This window comes from Nipponia nippon, unplaced genomic scaffold (genome assembly GCF_047370975.1).
Source record: "Nipponia nippon isolate SJK-2023a ecotype South Korea unplaced genomic scaffold, ASM4737097v1 scaffold_3, whole genome shotgun sequence".
Lineage (NCBI taxonomy): Eukaryota > Metazoa > Chordata > Aves > Pelecaniformes > Threskiornithidae > Nipponia > Nipponia nippon.
The window spans coordinates 91,176,998-91,199,555 of record NW_028262347.1 but is presented as its reverse complement, the minus strand read 5'-3'; the positions used below and the strand labels follow the sequence as shown (position 1 = coordinate 91,199,555).

The 22,558-nt window shown below is 37.9% G+C and overlaps 1 protein-coding gene across 3 annotated transcripts in view; it reads right to left on the bottom strand.

Moving 5' to 3' along the window:
• CTNNA3 (catenin alpha 3) overlaps positions 1-22,558 on the bottom strand; it is a 544,198-nt gene that overhangs the window by 209,394 nt on the left and 312,246 nt on the right. For all 3 annotated transcript variants that reach the window (XM_009465979.2, XM_087766290.1, XM_087766291.1), the window contains exon 9: positions 18,701-18,853. In XM_009465979.2, coding sequence (XP_009464254.2) covers positions 18,701-18,853 — 153 coding nt within the window. The remainder of the gene's footprint in view (positions 1-18,700; positions 18,854-22,558) is intronic.

Genomic DNA, 22,558 nt, shown 5'->3' with positions numbered 1-22,558 from the left:
AATAATAATAAAAAAACTTATTTTCAGAAAAATTTTTGGGTTTACACTTTATGATTAATTGGATGACTCATTTTCCACCCCCCAGGCCTTCCAACAATTGAAATGTTGACAAGTGCTGCTTCCTAGAATTAAAATAAAGGAGAGTAACTCACAGGAACCCTCCTAGAGAAGGCTACCTTAATGACGACCAGAAAGCAAGGTACAGCCTTTCATATAGCCTCATTCAAGACAGGCAACAATCACAAATTTATGCCTCTGTGTTCTCTACCATAAACAAAAAAATGCATGCATTTCACAGAGTTACACAGGACACAACACACCTTAATGTTTTATTATAGAGACCTTTAGTCTATTCTTGTCTGCTTCCACTGAACAGGACTTGAAAAAAAAATTATCCAATGGAGAAGGACTACTTTACCACTCCATCACCAAACAATTTTAAGCATAAGGATAATGCATAATAATCAAGTACAAACCCTGACCAAAACACTACTCTAAACTGGACTGTATATCCCTCACTTCCACTGGTGAGCAGCTGCTCACACAGGTGCTCCCAAAAGCTCACTGTTGCTTAAATGCAGTCCTTCATCTCAAAAAAAGCCAAACATTCTGACTTGAACTGAAACTGAAAATTTGGCAACCTAGGAAGAAAGGTACTTCTTAATATATTGTTCTCTATCATTGCCTCACGGATTCCCATTTTAGATTTTACACTGCACAAAATCAGGCCTTAAAACGACAAGGTCATTGAGCTTACTGCTTGCAAAAGGAAAATACCACCTCTTAACGTCGACGACTTGATAAGGAAGAAAAAAAAACCCAGATATTAGTAGTTTTTAGCAGCCCGAATCGCCCTGCATGCTCTGGGCCGCGCGCTGCCTGCCCACGCAGGTTCCTCCTCCGCACCTGGCGGCTGGGCACTCAGAAGAGCCTCGGCGAGGAGCTGCGGAATTCTGCTTCCAGAAGACGCAACCCCGTGTTTGGCAACCTACGTTAAAAGCTCAGCAGAGAAACGTCTTAACCGAACCACCTGCTCCCCCTGGGCAGGACCCGCCATCACTCACCCCGCCGAGCGCTCCGACACACCACGAGCGCGGGCTGCCCGACGAACCTTCCAGAAGGAGCGGGGGCGGGGCGGGCGCTGCCGGAGGGCGGAGCGCCCTCCGGCCTGTTCCGCCCAGCAGCTCCCCCGCTTGTTCTGTGCCGGGGCCAGGTGGCGCCCGCGTGCTAAGCCGGCCGCGCTGGAACGGGACCGAGTCTAAGGGATGGGCGCCCGGGCCTCGGCAGCCAGCCGTCACCCGCTCAGGCCGCGGCGGCGGGGAGGCGGCGGGCGGGCGGCTGAGGGCGGAGGCGGCCCTCTCCCGCCGGGAAGCGCGGCAGCACCCGCCCCGTCCCGGCCCTCGAGACACCGACGGCCGGGGCAGAAGGACCCGTGCCTGGAAAGCCTCAAAGAGCCTTTTCATTGAAAGGGAAGCTTCGTGAAAAGACACTTTAAACACCGTGATTTCCTGCTGCCAAGGGTTGTGTTTTCTTCTCACTGAACTAGCCGTACAGGACAGGCAAGAGGTCTGGGTGTGTGCTACCTCTATTCAAAAAACTTTCCATACTGAAATGAATCGAAATTTTAAATTGAAATTTAAAGCTGTAAACATGCTCAGAAAGCTGTTTATGAAAAAAAAAAAAAAGCCAATTGTATTTGCAGTGGCTATAAAACAATCCATAATTCGCTCATAATGAAGTACGTACGTGTACGTATACTAGATAACTTGTCTGTGAAGCAAAAGAGATGTTACACTGCTCCAGTGGTAAAAATCTAATCTGTGCCACAGGCACATAGTATATTCTCATGCATTACGTCGTTACTGCATTACAATATATTCCTATGCATTCACTATAGGCTACATTTCAAATATCTTGTAAAAATATAATTAACTCTCTCGTTCATTTTTACCCTTCCGTTATCCCGTAAATGAATATCTAAGTAATTTTTCTCAGGTTTAATTAGTTTTTCTTCTCCTCTTTGTGAATGGTGTCGTGAGCCATGTTCCTGCAGCTACTGTGAAAGCCATCCATAGACAGCGAATTCCAATTGCAGTGGAGCTGGAGGTAGTCTCCTAGCTACTGTCGTTTATATGGAATAAATGTTGTACTAACATAAAATGTTTCTGTGCCAGTGGAAGTCTTTATCTCATGTTGATCGAGTTTAAAGGTTCATAAAACATTTTATAAGAAATCCTTGACTCCTTTTTGCAATGCGATCTCTGGTCTAGGAAAGGTAAAACTGATCACAAAGGAAAACACTTAAAACCATTTATCAGCCTTGCAACCAAAACTTACATATAAAATCATCCAGATTTCCATCTGCAGATTGCAATGCAATCTGAGGCATCGTGTGGGCTCACCCTTAAGCATGTGGATAGAATTCAAAGTGTAGGATTGTGATCTTACTAAATTCACTGACAAAACTCCTATGGCGACTGTATCTTGTTTACAGTACACTGGCCTTGAAAAAGGGCAAATGAATTCACTGTTAATCACTGTAAAGTGATGCACAGATGAGAAACAATCCTAATGCACAGCAGACATCCATCCAAGAGCAACAGAGTAAGAGATGTGGGGGTAACTAATGTGTTTCAAAGGAAACAAATCTCTGTGCAAGGAAGTATAGAATTATAACCTGTAAATGATTCCTAATAAAGGGCTGACAGGGTACATGTTAATTAAGCTAAAACTCAGAACAGTGATCTGAACTTCCCATCACAAAAGTACATGGGGTGTGGCTACTACTGTCCGTCTATCTCTTTACTGGACCACCAGCTGGGTCAAAGAGAGCTGATAGTGTTGTGACTGAGGACAGTTCATTAAGAGAAAACGTGCCTAGATGCTTTAATTCTGTCCTACTGAGTCTAGCAAGGAGGTTCCTTGGCTCTAGCAAGACCAGCCTGTGTTTTTCAGAAGAAGAAAGTTTTAGAAATTTGGCATGAACTCAGTATTTTGAATACTAGGCTAACAGTTATTAAAAAGCAGTATAATGTAATGATGGTAAAATGTAAGCAATGTGATTTCCTTGGAAGGAACTATGTTGACACGATTGCATACTGCTTGAGTTTGTTGTTCAGTTTCTTTGAAAGAGCTGCTGCAGAGCATGAATTATACCAAAGGGAAATAGCTAACAGTATGTGCCTTTTGTCTCAGCCAAGTCGTCAAAAACAAAACCACCCAACTTTCCTGTTAAACAAAGATCGCTTGCCTTCCTTGTGATCAGAAATTCTAGTCCATGACTTCCCATAGTATGTTTTCTTGATAATTTCCTTGCCTTTTTTTTGAGAGAGTTCAGCCACTATTCTTTTAATTTTATTTATGCTGTGAAGTCTGTATTATGAAAGGATTTGTCCTACTTTTTGTTTTCTTGACTTAAATACAAGATATTAGATAGCTTCTCTAAGTATTGGGCACAAACTGCATTTCAGAACAAGACTATTTCTCAGTTATTTCAAGGTATTCAAGAATTCACGTTGGTAAGTACAGTCTTATAAAAAGCATCAGTCTGGCAATGGGGGAAAAAATACTAGTTCAAAAGCCATTTGGCAGTGGTAAAATACCTAGAAAGATTCCTAGAGAAGTGATTAAATTGAGCAAACAAACATGTTGCCTGATCCTCTAGAAAATACTCTTAAAATCATAGAATGCTTTTGGTTGGAAGGGATCATCTGGTTCCACCCCCCCGCCACAGGCAGGGACACCTTTCACTAGACCAGGTTGCTCAAAAGCCCCATCCAACGTGGCCTTGGACACTTCCAGGGGTGGGGCATCCATAGCTTCTCTGGGCAACCTGTTCCAGGGCCTCACCACCCTCACAGTGAAGGATTTCTTGCTTATATCTAATCTCAATCTACCTTCTCTCAATTTAAAACCATTACGCCTTGTCCTATTGCTACACGCCCCAGTAAAAAAAAAAAACAAACTCTCTCCATCTTTCTTATAAGCCCCCTTTAAGTGCCGAAAGGCTGCAATAAGGTCTCCCTGCAGCCTTCTCTTCTCCAAACTGAACAACCCCAACTCTCTCAGCCTTTCCTCATAGGAGGGCTGCTCCAGCCCTCTGATCATTTTTGTGGCCCTCCTCTGGACCCACTCCAACAGGCCCATGTCCTTCCTGTGGTGAGGGCCCCAGAGCTGGATGCAGTGCTCCAGGTGGGGTCTCACCAGAGCAGAGTAGGGGGGCAGAATCACCTCCCTCGACCTGCTGGCCACGCTTCTTTTGATGCAGCCCAGGATATGGTTGGCTTTCTGGGCTGCAAGCACACATTGCTGGGTCATATCTAATTTTTCATCTACCAATATCCCCAAGTCCTTTTCCATAGGGCTGCTCTCAAACAATTCATCCTCCATTCTGTACTGGCACTGGTGATTGCCCCAACCCATGTGTAGAACCTTGCCCTTGGCCTTGTTGAACTTCATGAGGTTCACATGGGCCCACTCCTCAAGCTTGTCAATGTCCCTCTCGATGGCAGCCCCTCCCCCAAGCATATCAACTGCACCAGCTCGGTGTCATCCACAGACTTGCTGAGGGTGCACTCAGTCCCACCGTCAATGTCATTGATAAAGATACTGAACAGTACGGGTCCCAATACGGACGCCTGAAGGACACCACTTGTTACTGATCTCCATTTGGACACTAAGCCATTGACTGCAACTCTTTGGATGCAGCCATCCAGCCAGTTCTTTATCCACCAAATAGTCCATCCATCAAACTCTTATGTCTCCAATTTAGCAACAAGGATGTTGTATGGGACTGTGTCAAAGGCCTTATGGAAGTCAAGACAGATGTCATCTGTTGCTCTTCCCTTATTCACCAGCACAGTCACTCCATCGTAGAAGGCCACCAGATTAGTCAGGCACAAATTGCCCTTTGTGAAGCCATGTTGGCTGTCCCTAATCACCTCCCTGTCATCCATATGCCTCTTGAGTTCTCTTAGCCTGTGGAATAACAACTTTAAACAAAACCTCATGTCTTAGGCTAGAAATCTGGTTTCCAAAAGAGGTGAAATTAATGCAAACCTATTCTCTATACATACATGCATATATATATATACACACACACGTTATGTATATAGATATGTTTGTCCTCGAGAACTTGGGATCCCATTGGCCAATTTGACCCAATAGGGACCAGATCGTTTGACAGAAGGATAACAGCCTCTAATTGATGCACTTCTGACAATTTGCATAGAGGGTCACATAGAGAAAAGAATATTCAGCACCTCCACTGACAGGAATAAACCTCCTCCTTCACCAGATATCACAGCATCCATGTTCTAATGGAAAAAAAAAAAACAAAACCAAAACACCAACAAACCCTAACAAGTACACACACTCACAGAGGTATTTGGTACTTCAGAAGCAGAAGCTTTAGTAAACTGATGTTAACATTATGATGACGTGTGCCTTTTTTAGCACCTTCAGAATTATTCTTTTACAGGTGACTGGCTCATTACAGATCAGTACTATCAAAACTATGAGACTTTTGGGGACGTAAGATGGAATCACATTTATCACAATTTCTAATATTCTGAGGAACTTCTAAATCTGGTTTCTGCAGTAATACAAGAAAAAAGTCACTACCACTGCACTTGTGTCAGCTGTCTTTACATGATCAGCAAAAATGTTAATTGTGTATTATGTGTATTATGATGAGGAGTCCATGTTGAACCAAGACAATTTCCCTTTTGGAGCTCACATAACGTATGGTACACCCTGCCTCACCGTACTAGGTGGCTGACGTTTCTAGCTGTTGAAATATGCCCCTCAAATGTAGAAAGTCTGATAAATCTTTGGGTTGTTTATCTTTTGTTCCCTTGCTTCACACTTATGCAATAAAGCCTCTGATTAAAAGGATTAATGAAAATGTCACCATTTATCACCTGAAGCTCAATCAGTAACAGGAAAGTTGGGCCTTATTTGATTAATTACATAAAGGTGCAAAAATTCTCACATTATTAATTCAGGACTTGCTGCAAGATGCTGGAACTCTGTGAGACCCAAAATAGCAAGGTTCAAAGTCTTAAAGTTTAGATACGCTTAGAAGTACGTGCTTGACTTTAAGCTAATTTTATTGAATTAATTTTCTTAATTCACTATTTTGACCACATTAGCTCTCCATTAAGCATCCATCTACCAGCTCCAATACATCAAGAACAAGTGACCTGTCTTCAAAGGCCTCCTTCCATCTGCCTGCCACCTCTCAATTACTGTTGCCAGGCTTCTTCTATCAGAATTTAAAGCATTTGCACATTTTTCCTGTGCTGCCTTTCATTTTAGAAATAATTCCACACATCCCCCACAAATGCGATTACCATCTTTAGGCTTCCCTTTTGCATGCTATCTGCAAACAAACAACCAAACAGAGCAACACCTGACAACAGAGGGTCTGTAGGCTGTAACCAGTAAGGCTGTCTATGCTGTCACATCATCTTGACAAGCAGGTCAGTTTGCTGAAGAACTCTCAGAGCCTTCAGCACAGAAATGGGAAATAGCTGAAATGGGAAAGCAGGGGTTTAGACCTAACTCTTGGGCTTACTGGCATTAAATTTCTGTTTCAGACATTAAAATTTTGATTTTTAAAAAAGTTGCAGAAAAAAATTATCTGTAAGTAAATGAGGAAGTGTATTTTTTGGTTTTGTAGTTAGATTGGTATTGCTTGCTACAGACCTATCTAATCACAGATTTGCTAAAATTAGCGAAGTCAGCAGTTGGATTGCTAAAATGGATCCACTAAGATCTTTGGATTTAACTGAACTGCGGCAATGAAGATCCTACAAGAAAGGAACCTCCGCTGCCCAGATGTCGCAGATGTGCCGCTAACTAAACGCTGCCTGAACAAGCAGGCTGCACACTGGTCTCTCTTGAAAGTGAAAAAGTCAGACAAAAACAGGGGAGTGCTGAATGGGAATTCTGAATCATACGAACTGAGGATGCATAGAAATTAGCAAACTGAAGGTGGTTTTCCTCTTAAAAACAAAGCATTGTGTTAACTAGCTAAATAAGAGTAAAAAAAAAAAAAGAATAAAAAACGTGTGATAAGAGAGGGGAGTTAATTTGTCAAGGATAGACTGATTCTAGAAATTAGTATGGTAACGTAATGAAAATCCACTTTCCATTCATAAATATTGATCATGCTTAAAAGTGCTTATCTTATTTACAAAAAAATGTCCTCCTAGTCTGCTGACAGGTACATTTTATTCCCCAAATGCTGACCAATATTCTGCATGCATATCTCTATATGCTAACTGCTTCATGTTTCATATGTAGATATATGCTCTTTCAAGCAGAGAACCACATTTAATTTCTGTGTCTGCAGATCATATTGTACAACAGGATCCTGCATCCTAGTGACAGCTGCTGTGTATGTTTATGTACATGACTAACAGAAGTTAAACTGTAATGCAAAAATAGGGATAATATACTCTTCAACTTGGGGTCTTTAATTGCTATTTTGACACAGATGTGATTATATGATGATAGCACTGAAAGTATATTACGGGTTAAAGAATAGTAACAACAGAAGTGCCAGCAAAAAAATTACAAGGCCTAGACTAGGATCTTATGTCTGGGGATGAAATTCCTTAGCATTGAACTGTCTGAAACTAAAAACTTCTACATAATAGGATTCATGTTTCTTGTCTTCTGATTATGATCCTAAGAAGAATGATAAAAGATTCTGCTCTCTTCTAATATCCTGAAAGTTAATAAAGATGTTCCAGGAATCTGTCAATTTGACCCCTCCACATGCAGTTGTTGTGGAGTTTTGCCACTGTCAGTAGTAGCTTTGTTTTTCAATACCTCTGTACAATCAATACTAAAGAACTAGTAATGAAGCATTAAAATGTTATTTTTATTTAGAGTTTATCAGTCTGTGATGAAAACCCATAAAAGTGGGTGCAGTGCTGAGAATACTCAATGCCCTATTGTCTTTGAAGGTGGTAGAAATAAATCAGAATCTTCCAGTTAACAGTACTTTGTATATGCAGCACTTTAATATGTAAAGCAAAATTCATTTAGTGATTGTTAAATTAAATTTTAGATTAAGTTGCTGTCTGCCAGGAAACTATGTAAGTGTCACTTTGGATGGCAAATCGGGGTTGTTGTTTTTTGTTTTCAGAATTCAAGTAGATTTCTTCCTATGATCATTAGCTCTGAGCAAAAGAAAAGTAATGTGAAGGAATATAGTCCTTATGTACTGGATGTTCGGAGGTTAAAATAATAGCCGCCACAGGCTGCTTGAAGGTTGGTTGTTGTAGACTCAGGAAAGTACAAAAGTGAGGTGATTTTTTTAGGGTTTTTTTGCCTGCATCTTTCAGAACTATGGTGAGTTCCTCTCAGAACCCAATATTCTGGGTCAGTATATTTAAAATTTGACATAGAAAGATGTAGCAAATTACATACAAAATCAGACAAAGTGGCAAAAAAGAGCTATCATCTTTTATATACATGTCAATAAAACAGATTGAAGTAGTGAGAATTTTCCCATTGTACTTGAAGAGAAATATTTACTCTTTGTATAGAAAATGAAAAGCAACTTGTCACGATTAAGTTGCAGATTCCATGTTGAAACTGACTTTTAGCAGAGCTGTTTTCCACAAGAGGCAGATGTAGAAAGCTTTAGTTCAAGAGCCAGTGGTCCTGTGTTTTGCTTGAGAGAAAGCATGAGTTTTCTTGTAGTATGCTTATTAAGTTACTGTCAATATAGATCCCTTTTGATTACCAAATACTTACTATTGTTTCCACTGTGTTGGGTTTTACAAACATTTTGATCAGTATGTTTAACCCTGAACACATTTCATTTGCACCATATGTAAGTTCTTCCATATTGTTTGCCAAAATGGCATTGTACTTGTAATAGCATTGAATGAAAAATTATTTTTATATCTCTGTATATCTCAAACCTCAGTTTCTTTATAGAAATTGCACCAGTTAATGGTTTGCTAAATAGAAGGAGTTAATTCAGATAAACCCTTACATGGATATTCTTAACTGAGTTTAATGGTGACTGATTTTGAGTTAGCTAAATTCACTTATCTCTGGTTTATTCCAGGCCCTGTCATTGATCCACATGACAGATTCATTCTCCCTTTCTGTCTCCTTCTGCAGTTTATCTGTCTCATCTGGTTTCCCAAATCTAGGGACCCAGATATTTCTTGGAGTCTCCAGAGTGCTACTGAAACACAAATGAAATAAATGCTACCTTTGAAGAACTTAATTTCTGTGAAGGATGAGCAATTCCATGAGCTTGGCTCATGTTAGTTCAAACACATTTTCTGGGTCCAGCTCTTAGGTAAATAGGAAAGGCTCTAAACCAAGAAACTCAAAAAATATTTATACTTCAATTTAAAATAATAAAGGTGCCAATCCCAGACTGCAGTCATTCCACACACAATAGTTTGGTCACGTTAAAGTGGCAAAAAGCTATGAACTCTCCTATGAAGGTGGTTTAAAGGAATTTCTCGTATCCTTATCGTTGTGTTCTGCTATCCAGAGACAGAGACAACCTCCCCAGGTAAGGGGCCGGGAGCCCTATATTAAGCAAGGAGTGCCTGGACCCAAATTATAAGCCGTGAAGCAAAGTTCTCCCAACACATTCAGGATGTCAGTCTCAACTTTTTAAAAGCTAGTTTTAGAAGTAGCTGAAGTAACAAGAGCCAGAAAGTTATTTTATTCAAGATCTTAATAATATTTTTTCCTAAAGTAACTTAAAGATTCTGTCAGTATTTGTATAGTTTGTTCCTACGCATCTTGTATCTTGTTCAACTGGAAAGCGACAAAACAATTTATTTCTCTACATATATTTTTATAACTCAAGATTTTTTTCCCCTTTACAGCTTTTAACTTCATTTAAAAAGAATGATTTCTTAAGGAGAATTCACCTTCGACAGATGTGCTGGATTTCCTGCACTAGAAATATTTATGTTAACTGGCAAACTTGTTTTTTAACAACACTCTGTATGTCCTGCATGCCTTTACTGTTCTATATCAACACATTACAACACTGATGCACTTAAATATATGTGCTCTCTGTTACTGTCCATTGTGCGTAACAGATTCAACCTTAGAAATCCTAATTCCTAGAAGCCAGCATTGTCATATTGGAATACAGTCAAAACTGAAAAACACAAGGGCAAGAATTAGGCAATAGGCTAAACCCTCAAGTTTATGTATCAGAGTAGTGGATCTGAAGTCAGTGTTATTATATCGAACTACAGAGAATATGATATATTTGGGTACTGAGAGATGAAGAACACAAAGTTCGCTTCATCATTGCCTCCACTTCTCCTATTAAATCTCTCAGCCTCTGCTTGGTACAGCTGACCTTTAAACACTGCAGTGGGAGATTTGCATCTGTGCCAAAAGAAAAGATAATCAGAGGATTCTTCCCTGCTCCCATCAAATTCCTTTTTTAATCTCAAGTTCACCCAGCCTATCACTCCTCCTCTCAGAAAGCATTACATCTCTTTGATAGACCAGCTCAGGAGAACAGCCTGTCAGCTTTCCCAAACAAGAAATTTCTAGTTACAGAGGACCTGCTTTTTTCCTTGTGTAGATGTGACATTTCAGTCTTCCTTTTTACCTATCTTTTATTCATTTTTACGTACATATTCTCTCAATATCAGAATTTCTTTTGGTCTTTGGTAGAAGTGAACCACAGGCCAGAACACTATATTCACTAAAACCAGGCATGTCTTACAAGGGACTGTAAAGTACAAACAAGTCCCCTAAAGCTTTTTATCATTATTTTGTCATAATTTTCATAATATTAAATTGTGTTTATATTCAGAGCTAATTTTGAAATTTCCTAGAAGACAAGAAGACACCGTTCAAAAACGTTTCCATATAATCAAATATTTCAATTAGATTTGCAATTTAATTGTAACATTTTAAATGAAAAGGCATTTCAAAGGAAAAGCTAAATGTGTGAAATCTCAAAGCAGTTAATCTTCATTTTTTGAAATATTTTTATCAAAATTGCTGCATTATAATAAGGAATTCCAATTAATAACAAGCATTTTCTAACAGAAACATATCGTTAGGGAATTTATTTTAGCCAAGGCCCACAGACAGAGTACAGACAGAATCTTAACACAAATCTGGTTGCTTTTTTCATTGTGCAATATATCCTAGTTTTTCAATGTCACAAAATCAATATTCAGACTTACAAATATTTGATGCAGTATATGAGCAATTTAAGGCACTGTAGCCCAGAATAACCTCCATCTGAATAATGTTTAATGTGACCTTTGGTACTCATGAAAATACTTCAGCTGCTGGGTTTCCATTTCATATGTGGGAAGCATTCAATGTAATAGCCAAAGCGGGCATTTTAATGTTTGGAGTTTTTTTTTACTGTGTTACTAGGACTATTTCACTTCCCCCATACATCTGAAGATACTATTCAGATAGATACTTTTACAACTACGAGATTCTGTTTTGTGCAATTATTGTGCAGCTATAATACTGCAAAGATGTTAACCAAGGTATCTCAAATACTCTGCCACTGTTTGAACTTTTCGAATGCTATCACTGTCCACAAAGCACCAGCTAATATTCCTGGTAAGTGTGCCTAACATCCCAAGTGTATGCATTTTTTAACAGAAGCTAGAACCTCTAGGGTAAGAGCACAGAGTAGTTAATAAACTCAGGAGAGAGAGAAAACATAAGAAAACAAGGGAGAAGATATTACCTGTAGTTGCTACTACCTTTGGAAACATCATCACCCCAGATCTGGAGTGGTATTCAGTCTCTCCGTTTCACTGATGTTTTGTACTTCACTGAATTTATATACGTACTTCTGAACTGTATTATATTGTTATGTCTTAAATCAATTTTGAAAGGAAAGACTGTAAGTTCCAAATGCTAATTCAGAAGAGAGATATTTGTAAGACATATTAATCCTCAAGCTGATTTACAAAGGTCACCGGCCTATGAGGATACTGTTTGTTTCTTAAATTACAATATAAGCACAGAGTCAGTGTAGCAGGCAATTTAGCTTAGCTTAATTAACATTTCATATTCAAAAACAACAAAAAAAGTATGTTCTTTCTCAAGACCTATTTTTCTATTTGAGAAGGTTTCATTTTCAGATTAAAATAGAAACCACAGAAAATCTCTATTGAAATTTCAAATAGTACTTCTAATTTCCATATCAAATTCATTGTTGGAGAAACCTTTGTGAGAAGATGAACTTTTGTTTTCATAACGTCCAACTCAGTTTACTGTATTTATATACAAAACAATATCATAACCTACTATTCAAACATCCTTGATCTTTCAAAAAAAGATGAAAAAATGCACGGAAGAACAGGATACACCTGATTAAAAACTGCTATATGGAGCATGAGAAAACGCAACATAATGTATGTCTCAAAATAGACCAACACTCATCTCTCAAGGTACAATTCATCCCACCTCACTTCAGCTATCTAGAAATTAGACATCCAGACTAAACAAGTCATTTAGTCAAAGGAGAGACAGGCACTTAATATAAGCAAGGTAAATCTTCTTCAGGAAAACTTTATCTTGGGTTACGAGTAAACGGGGTACATAAGGTTTTAAATTGAAAAGTCCACCTGGACTACTGTGTTCAGCTCTGGGGCCCCATAGAAGAAGGACATGGACCCGTTGAAGTGAGTCCAGAGGAGGGCCACAAAAATGATCAGAGGGATGGAACACCTCTCCCATGAGGAAAGGCTGAGAGAGTTGGGCTTGTTCAGCCTGGAGAAGAGAAGGCTCCGGGGAGACCTTAGAGCAGCCTTCCAGTACCTGAAGGGGGCCTACAGGAAAGCTGGAGAGGGACTTTTTACAAGGGCCTGTAGTGATAGGACAAGGGGTAATGGCTTTAAACTGAGAGAAGGTAGATTGAGATTAGATATAAGGAAGAAATCCTTCACTGTGAGGGTGGTGAGGCCCTGGAACAGGTTGCCCAGAGAAGCTGTGGATGCCCCATCCCTGGAAGTGTTTCATTCCTGGAAGGTCAGGTTGGATGGGGCTTTTGAGCAACCTGGTCTAGTGGAAGGTGTCCCTGCCCATGGCAGGGGGGTTGGAACTAGATAATCTTTGAGGTCGCTTCCAACCCAAACCATTCTATGATTCTATGACCAGATTCAGAAATTTATTTTGCAAGTTTCTGTAATCAAGTAAAATATCAGAAAATGAAAATTAAACACTGATGGTTTTATCAATATAGCAACAACAGCATCATTTACAACTCACAGAGTCACAGAATAACAGTGTATATTAACATTTACAAAGGACATATTAAAGAAAGTAATAAAACTATGCTGATTCAAATTATGGCTCACTGATTATTTTGAGAATGTAATAGCATCTCTTTATTACAACATGTTGTCCTGTTTCCATTTTTAAATTGATATTATCAAATTCATCACTGGTGCAATACTAACATCATCATCCCAGCTCAATGGTGTTGCTCTGAAGCCTTGTAGGTGTGTGGAACATGTTCAGCTGGAACAGTGTGTTTGACAGGATAGAGCTGAGACACTGCTTTTTAAGGAGGAGACTTACTGAAGTTGAACGCATGATTGGGTTCAGGGAAAGCTACATTTTTTTAAAATACTGTTTCCTTAGTTTGGAGAGAATTAAACTTCAGCAGACAGTACATGCAGCTGATTTCACAGCACATATCTTCAAGTGCAAAAAGTTACTTTTATATGATGAAAAGAAAATAGTCATAAAGCTTTCTGATGCGATAAATATCTTTTAGAAGAGCAATGTTAAAATCAAGCTGAAATGGACAGGCCTGTTTCCATACATGGAGGCGGTGGAAGAATGCGCTCCCTGAGGTTGCTGTGTATGCCGTACTGAGATCCAGGCATGTAGATCCTATGACTCCTCCAAGAATCGGGGTGGCTGAGAACCAGTAATTCTCAGCTGATACAGGTAGATTAGCATCATTTTTTCAAGCTCAGGAACAAATAATCAGGAAACTGGGAGAAAGCTGTGACCCAGAAATTTCTTTGTGGTCACAGTGTCTGCATTAACTTTTTATTCATTTTTTTTACGCATCTTTTACCAAGTTATTCGGAGTAGTAAATAAAAGAACTAATGAAGATTTGCAAAAGGACTTAATGGTACTAGATGACTAGATGATAACACAGAAGATGAGATTCAATCTAGAGAGATGCAAAGCAAGTCATTTGGGAAAAAAAAAAATAATCTAGTATTACATATATATGATGGACCTCAGCAGACTAGTACTAATCAAGAATAAGATTTTGGGATTATCATATAAACTTTCTGTGAAAGTTGCGGTTTAGTGTTCACCAGTCGTCTGAGAAGAAACACTGTTAGGAATTAAATAGATGTGGAAACAGAGATCATCATGAAATATCTGAATATCTTGAATAGCATGCACAGTTCTGACCTACCAGCTCATGAGCTGGAAGGTGTGGGCAAAGGTATAGGCAACGTAGCAAGGTGATCCTTTTACGGCTTCCAAACAACGAAAATTTAAAAAGACCAGAAATACTCAACTTGGAAAACAGACAATTGAAGGAGGATATGACAGAGGTCTGTAGGTGGCATGGAGAAGGAAAATAGGGACTGGTGCTCAGTTTCTCTTCTAATACAAGAATTCAGGGATAGCAAGTGAAATAAATGATCATGTGGGGGTTTCATGGATACTTCTCTACACAACACACAGTCAAGCTGTGAAATTCTTTACCATGGGATGTTATGGATGTCAAAGGTTTACAAGGGGCTCAGATCCACACCTAGAGTGTTTTACATTCAGAAAAAAAGGACAGCGAGAATGTAAATGTTTTTTTTTTCTTAGCTTTTGTTCTCCAAGACAAAAACTAGGGATTGCCAGCATCTGAGCTGGTTTTCACATCTCAATGCTCAGCAGCTTCACTATGTCCTATGTTCCATAAAGGCTATTTGCAGCTGACAAAAGAAAAAGACTTTTTTCTTCTGATAAAGAAGGTATTTTGTATTTAACAATATGGGCAGTCTTGCTTGCATCACTGGCCTTTGCTGTATTGTTTGGTGCCCGCAATCCATCTAGACCCTTGGATTTCACAGCTACATGTAGATGGTAAAGCTGCCTTCACAGTTATATTAAAATTGTCTGATGTCTCATCTACCTCACCTACCAGCCTTCTCTAGTACCGTTACTGTCATATGCCATTTTTTGCAACGTTTTTTTCTTAGTTGTTTAGCTTTTAAAATATTTTACCTTCAACTGTTGTCTCTGTCAGTATTCCATAGCCAGATATCTGGCCACCATGATCTTGCACTTCAATACTTGACTTAAGTTATTCTCAGTTGCAGAGATCAAGCCCAATTCTGTTATAGCATACATGACTAGCTTTCCAGATTTATATTTCATAACCTGAAAGTTGTAAGGGGATTTGTTTGTTGGATTTTATAGTAGTGAAGGAAATAAATAACAAAGGAATGAATATGAAGACTCTCCTGCAAACATGCAAATCATAACTGTCATTTAAGAATCTTCTAATAAAATACAAAGATGCTTGACAACTTTCTCATAAACTCTGGAAATGTTGTACAGGGTTGGTCTTGACTTAACCTGTCGTCCAACTTACAGATGGCAGACAACACCATGTTATGAAACATATCCCTGGCAAAAGGCTGGGCAGCTGTCCCAAAGGGGACAGGTAATGTTTCTACATTAGAAGTTTCACCAAGAAAAAGTAAATTCTTTGATAAATAAATGGACAATAGACATAGCAAGGATGCAGAGCCAACTCATCTCCTTTCTATCTGTCCTGTCCTTCTTGCAGAATCAGGCCCCCTGATTTTGGTAGCACTTTTAGCTATACCTGATTTCTATGGAATATCCATTACCCATGGCACCACGTTCAGTTGGAAACCAAGCTCCATACATATTTGCCACTTCTCAGTTTCTGAAGTATGTGTGTATTTCTGAAGTACGTACACTTGTGAAAACTAAGATTAGTAAGATCTAAGTCTATCTATCTGTCAGATTCCTTGACAAATTAAAGCAACAGTGCAGTGCTCTACTACTGTCAATTAAAAAATATATATATGTATTCTCAGCTTAACAGGTTTTAGGTCACTAAAAACCAAAATATGCCTCCAATTTACAGCTCTAATGTATTTAAATGCTATTCCAGGTTTATCAATTGAATTGGTATTACGCTTTCCACAAAACAGCTGCCATAATTATTTTTCTTCAATGATGCTGTTGGAAATGACTGAATTTTTCTTAAAAATCAGATAAATCTCTTCATATGTACAAAGCCCCTTTGTGGCCACTTGCTTAGCTGTCAATATTTTCTCATTTTTGTTTTGTTTTACGTCTGATAGGCTAGCAGTTGACGGATGCAGTACAACTACTATCTAATTAATTTGCTGGAGAGTTTAGCAGTACAGTTTCTCACAAAGCCATTAATCAAGCTCTCACTTGAAGATACTGCTAAGTGCATTAAACTAATATAAACAACTTTTAAATAAAATACTTCAGGTCTAGTAGATATCCGGAAGATAACTTCCATTTTATTTTACAATAATTTTCAATAGCAGTATACGATATAAGCACCAGTAAAGCAACAATTTGGAACAACTAATTCAACAATAGGAGGTGGCACTGTATACAGTTTCTCTGAAAGCCAGTTACTTAAAACATTTTTAAAAGTATGTTTTCTTCACTGTAGGCAGCATATTAAGTCACAGTATAAATATAAATATGTACACACACACTGTATATTTACACATACAGTTAGATCAGTCTACCATGTAATAGAACTCTTTTATACAACAGTCGTGAGACTTGCTTTTATCTCCTCACATGATTTTTTTATCATTTACTGATTTGCTTGTAAAATAAATATGTCTGATGTCCTCAGAATAATCTGGATAAATGAATCGCTCGCTAGTATTTACATTCATGAACTATACACATACTTTCCCTCTTAGACTGCTCTGCTTAATAGCAGTTAAGTAATAAGTTTAGGTAAAAACAGAGGGTTCTGAAGTTAATCATTCAGTGAGGTGACCAAAGGCAATCTCTAAGTTTTTGAAGCATCACTGTCTAGTCTGGTTGTCACTTTGCAGAAGAGACACTGCAAAATGGACTAGTAATGTCTATGCTGAAAAAGGACATTTGACTTTTTTTTTCCCCCTCTCCTTTCTAGGTAGTAACTATGCTGGAATTGCAAAACTATGCTATAGTTTTTCCTACATCACTAAGGATAGCTGTCTTCCGGGCAGTCTTATGTTCGCAGGCAGCTGCTACATGTCCTTGTAGATTTTTTAGGCAGTGTATCTGTGCAGCCATCAGCCCCTTTAATCACAAACCTACCCTGATGGCCAGCTATTCCTTGCATTTGGGAAACAAATTCAAACCCATGAAAGGAAATGAATATTGGATTTTTAGGTTCACATCATCTAAATTGAATAATGATTTGGGTATTTCAGCTGACCTGGACTCAATTCCAAATTCAGTAAAGTGATCTGATCTTCAGACATCACCTGTCCTTTCTAAAAATCAAGCCACTTCAGGCTGGTTTAGCTTCAGTATTAAAAATCTGAAAAACCTTAAAAACTTTGGGTTTGTGTTTTAGCTTTCATTTAATTTTGCAGCATGGTCAAAATAAGACACTCTTGTAAATTGGAGAATAATAACTAGTTTTATTCTGTAACTACATGACCATGAAGAAAAACATAAATGCAATACTCTACTTTTACTTTAGCTGTTCATCTATTTATCTTTCATTATCTGTAGGTGACCCAAGATTAATGAATTCATTCTGAGCAAAATAGTTTTCCTAAGTAAATTTTCAGCCACAGAGTGAACTCATTGATTTTTCCCATTTTTGCATTACAGCACGCAAAAGCACTAAAAGCTTAAAAAACCCCACAAAACTTAGCAACGCGTTCCTTACAGGCACTTGAGATAATATTCCTGCAAAAATCCATTACTTCAGTATTCCATCAGTGTTTCAAGCTCCAGCTTGAATGAGTTTAAATTAGTGAATATTTAGTCACATTTGCAGGACCGATTGTCCAACAAACTCACATCTCCCCCCAATTCTATTTGCAAATTTCTAAGTGACAAAGAAGTATCATTTATAAGTAATAAAGAAGTATATCCATTAGAAATGAATACTGAGTATACAATGTATGCAAGTGAATTTATTCAGCGTATATGTCAACATGCTTTCAGTCTGCTAGACGGTTCATGGCTCTAAACGGTGAGTCAGAGCACCATTTCCTCTTCATTACACACGCTATAAACTTTCAACGTGAGAAAGCTGGCAACTAACACTAATACGGTGTCTCACATAATTTGAGTAGCAGTATTCTGCACACTTTGAGCTAATACTCCTTAGAATCACACATTTGATCAAGTTCCCACTGAATATCTTTGTGGAAAGGCTTAGACTAATTTCTCAAATTAGAATTCCCCACCACCTAATTTCTATGCAAAGAAATACTGTATAAATTCCAATACCACAAAACCCACTATTTTACTGCATATCATTATATAAAAAATGGAGTATGTTTACTATTACCCTAGGCCATCTATGTATTCTTTCCTGAAATGCCAGGCCTAATTGTTTTATGATATCTGCCAGCAAAGGAAATGTGCAGTGGCAAGTCACTTATACCATATATTCAAAAAAGAGTGCAACTCCATCAAACATACCTCCACAAGCCTGCTGGTATGTTCTCGAAATATGGCAGCATATTCCTTTATTTCTTTATCTCTCCCATTTTTAGCAGCTTCAATGAGAACTAAAAGTGGAACAGTGGTATCTAAGAAGGAGTCTGAGATGTGATCTATAATGGCTTTACGGAGCTGCAAAAGAAAACATTACATTAGTATCTGATAATTGGACTATTTGTTAAAGTCTACTGTGATTATTGTCCATTAGTATTTTATAACATAAACAGGTACACACTGTATTCCTGCATTATTTGCAGGATTATGTGTCTGAAACCTACTGCAGCTGCGATTTATCTATTACACAGAAAACTCTATTTAATTTTAACTCTATTTAATTTTAGGAACAATTTTAATATACCACTACTATGCATGTTTGTATGTGTGAGTGTATGTGTGAGTACAGATATGTAAAACACTTAAACATGTATTAGTTCTGTTGAAATCAAGGGAGCCATCATGTTCTTTGATGAATAGAATAGACTACTTAAATGATGCCACACATGAAAAATTACTGTTAGACCAACTCTAATGTCTCCTGGGTATTCTCTCTTGAAGTTTGGATGCCAAGGGAGAAGGCTATTTCATTTTACAAAGAAAATATTAATTTAATTATGTTTGCACTCACAAAATAGTCTACATCACCTGTTTTCATAATTGCAAAATTACCCAAATATTTTCTGCCTTGTTGGAAAACGCAACAATACAGTTTGATTAGCAAAATGGTAGCCTTCATGGTAATTATATCAATGAGATTACTGATTATGCCACCTGATAATAGATTAATAGAGCAAGAAGACCGACAAATGAATCTGAAGTTCAATTTTCTCTATTTAAATTAATTGTTCTTGAACTTCTTACTTAAATTATTAAAGAAGTGTAACATTCTGCTACAAATTACCTTTCAAATTAGGTTTCATGTAACCTTATAACTGATCATTGGGACATTACTTCATTTAAGAGGTTATTTTCCATGTTATAAACCTACACATGGCAATTGTTCATTTTAATCATAGAACACTACAACAAATATACCAATCGTAACAATACATGCAGTGCAACTAAATTATCAAGTTCACTGAATTTCCTACTGCAAAAAATTATTTTTACAATATATATAAAAGATATTGACTGGAACAGAAAAGAACACAAAAAGCTTTTAAGCTCTTACATACTGACAGGTTTGTTGCCAAAGGACAAGTTTTCACTTAGCATTTGCTCCAATGTATCTATGTGAAAACTCCTACAGCTAGAAAAATTAAAAAAACCACCATCTTTTTGATGCCTCTGTCCTCGTAGGTAGGGCAGTGAACATGCACAGCAGAAATAATAGCAGAGAAATCTGTTGATTATCAGGACAAGATTTGGATAGGAATTCCATCACTAGCTTTTGGACAGCCTCACCATTAAAGCCAGCTCTCATTGACTCACCAGGTACATGGGACAGACAAATCTTCCAAAAAACTACAGGTAAGTTTATGTTTGGAATGTTTTTTTGTCTTCTAACTTACGGTAGCATATCTCAGCTACTATCTGGATACATTGTATGTTCTCAAAAGTAATTTTCAAAGACAAAGGCTAGGGGTTTCCAATACAAAATTGGATTTTTACTGTCATGTTCACATTCCCAGCTTTATTCAGGCTGGAGTTTTAAAAAATAAGAAGAAAGAGATAATAAAAAATTTCCCTACCAGGAATAAAATACATTGAACCTCCAGTCCTGCCAAGTTACCTGTTAAAATTTCTGTGTTGGAAAAGTCCAACTGAAGAAAACAGACATACTCGCCTGCTTAAAATTAAGTATGTGAATGTGACCTTGAGGAATCACAGTTTAAACTTTAAGATTTCAATTTACAATAACCAGCAACAAAAAGCTGTGGACTGATATCCATGGCCGATGATTCATTATCTCCAAGAGAAATATTTTTGGGTTCTGCATAGCCCAGATTGTAGGACTTTGGCAGCCTTAATGTATTATTTGAGGACCAGTGACTGCAATGACCTGAGTCACATTTGTGGTGAGCTTGAGGCATCCAATTTTCAAACCAGCAGCCTAATTTTCTCTCTCATCACATAATTCTTTGCTGTAGCTTTTTACTGGTTTGCTTGGTTTAATTAACCTTTCACATATAAATTATCATTATTATTCTGTTCTAAGAAATCCTCTATCGTGCAATTAAACAGTGAAACGCATCTTCTTCTTCAAAAAAAGATAATGCTGTGTCTTTGCTGAATACAAACAAGTTTGAAATTATGTTCCTGTTTCAGCTATGTGAAGGAATACACGAAGCTGAGATTTTCAAAAGATGGCTTGTGTAGCATTCAAGGATTAAAAATTACAATGTAGAAAAAAGAAAGGAAAAAGACAAAAGAAAAAAGGAATATCTGAAGCAGTATATATTTCTCTTCATCCTAATCATAACAATCATTTTTTCCATGACTTGTTAAGTCTGTTTCTGACTCTGAGCAAAATGCTAAAAGCTAAGTAGCCACATAGGGAAACATATAAACAGACGAAGAACAGTACTGGCAGTGCTAGCAGGCAATAATAGGGAAGCTATTGTGCTAGAATTAAATTTTTTCTCATATTTTTAAGTGAAAGAGACACCATCAGAAGAGGGAAAGCAGGGGGAGGATGATGTCTGACAAATTGTTTTATTTTTAAGGTGCAAGGTCTTATTCTTACCCTTTGAGCAGACTGTTACAGAAGTGGAAGTGTGAAGAGTTTTTGTTTTTGTATCAAAGTGCATTAAAAAATAACATAGAAACATGTTGTTTATAAAACATGGGGCATAAGGTTGTCAAAAACAAACAGTGGAAAGTAGAGAAAAAAATCCCAGCAGCTGTTTGCAACACTATTAAACATCAGTATCCTGATGAGTACAGAAAACTGTGTTTGCCTCTATTTGTCTATTGCCTCACAAGACTACACTGGCAAAAGTCCTGGAAGAACTAGTTGTTATTGAGGGATCTCTCTTTTCTGCTTTGAAGGGATGCCAGGAAGGCAATCTCTTTCGTGTTCAGAAAAAGCTATTCATGATTAAGAAGCAACATAGAAACATAAGAATATCATCAGGAATAACATTTATAAAAAAGCCCAACCAACCAAAACTGTGGAACAACCATAACAGAAACATCTGTGCAGTCCATTCACGGTACTCTGGGAAACAACTGGGAGGTAAGAACCGAGTATGGTAATTTCTCAGAATTAGAAACTGGAATGAATAGGCAATTCCTTCCTAAATATTCACACAGGTCTACTAGGCAGGGAAGCTGTGATCTAGGTAAAACTGCACACACAGAAATGACATGCACATCTCTGGCACAATACAAGTAAAAATCAAAACAAACAAGAATAGTTTTAAATCCCCACAAGTACTGTCCAAGTTCCTGAGGTGAATACAAATAATTTCATTTGAAAAGTCAGAGATTTTTACAACTTCCAGATGACACTGTTCTTGAGATAGCTACTTTTGCCTTCAAGTCTTGCCAGATACAAGCCTTCCTTTGCTTTACTTACTGTGGTCTACAAAGATGTTCCATAGGGGCCCATGGCATAACCCACAATCAGGTGGTGACTGGGCCAGCACTTATGTGATGGTTTTGTTTATTGTGCACTACACTGAAGAGATTTCAAAAATACAACTTCATAAGGTTTCATCTTCAACCCCAATTTTGCAGAGGCAATCCCAGTAATTGACTGAAAGCAGAGTACATTGTGCACACTATAGCCCTGAATCCACTATGAGTGCCTAATGTAATATCAGCTATGGTATACAGTATCATTAAAAAAAAATAATTTAAGTTTTATAAAACCTCCAAGAGTAGACCAAATAATAA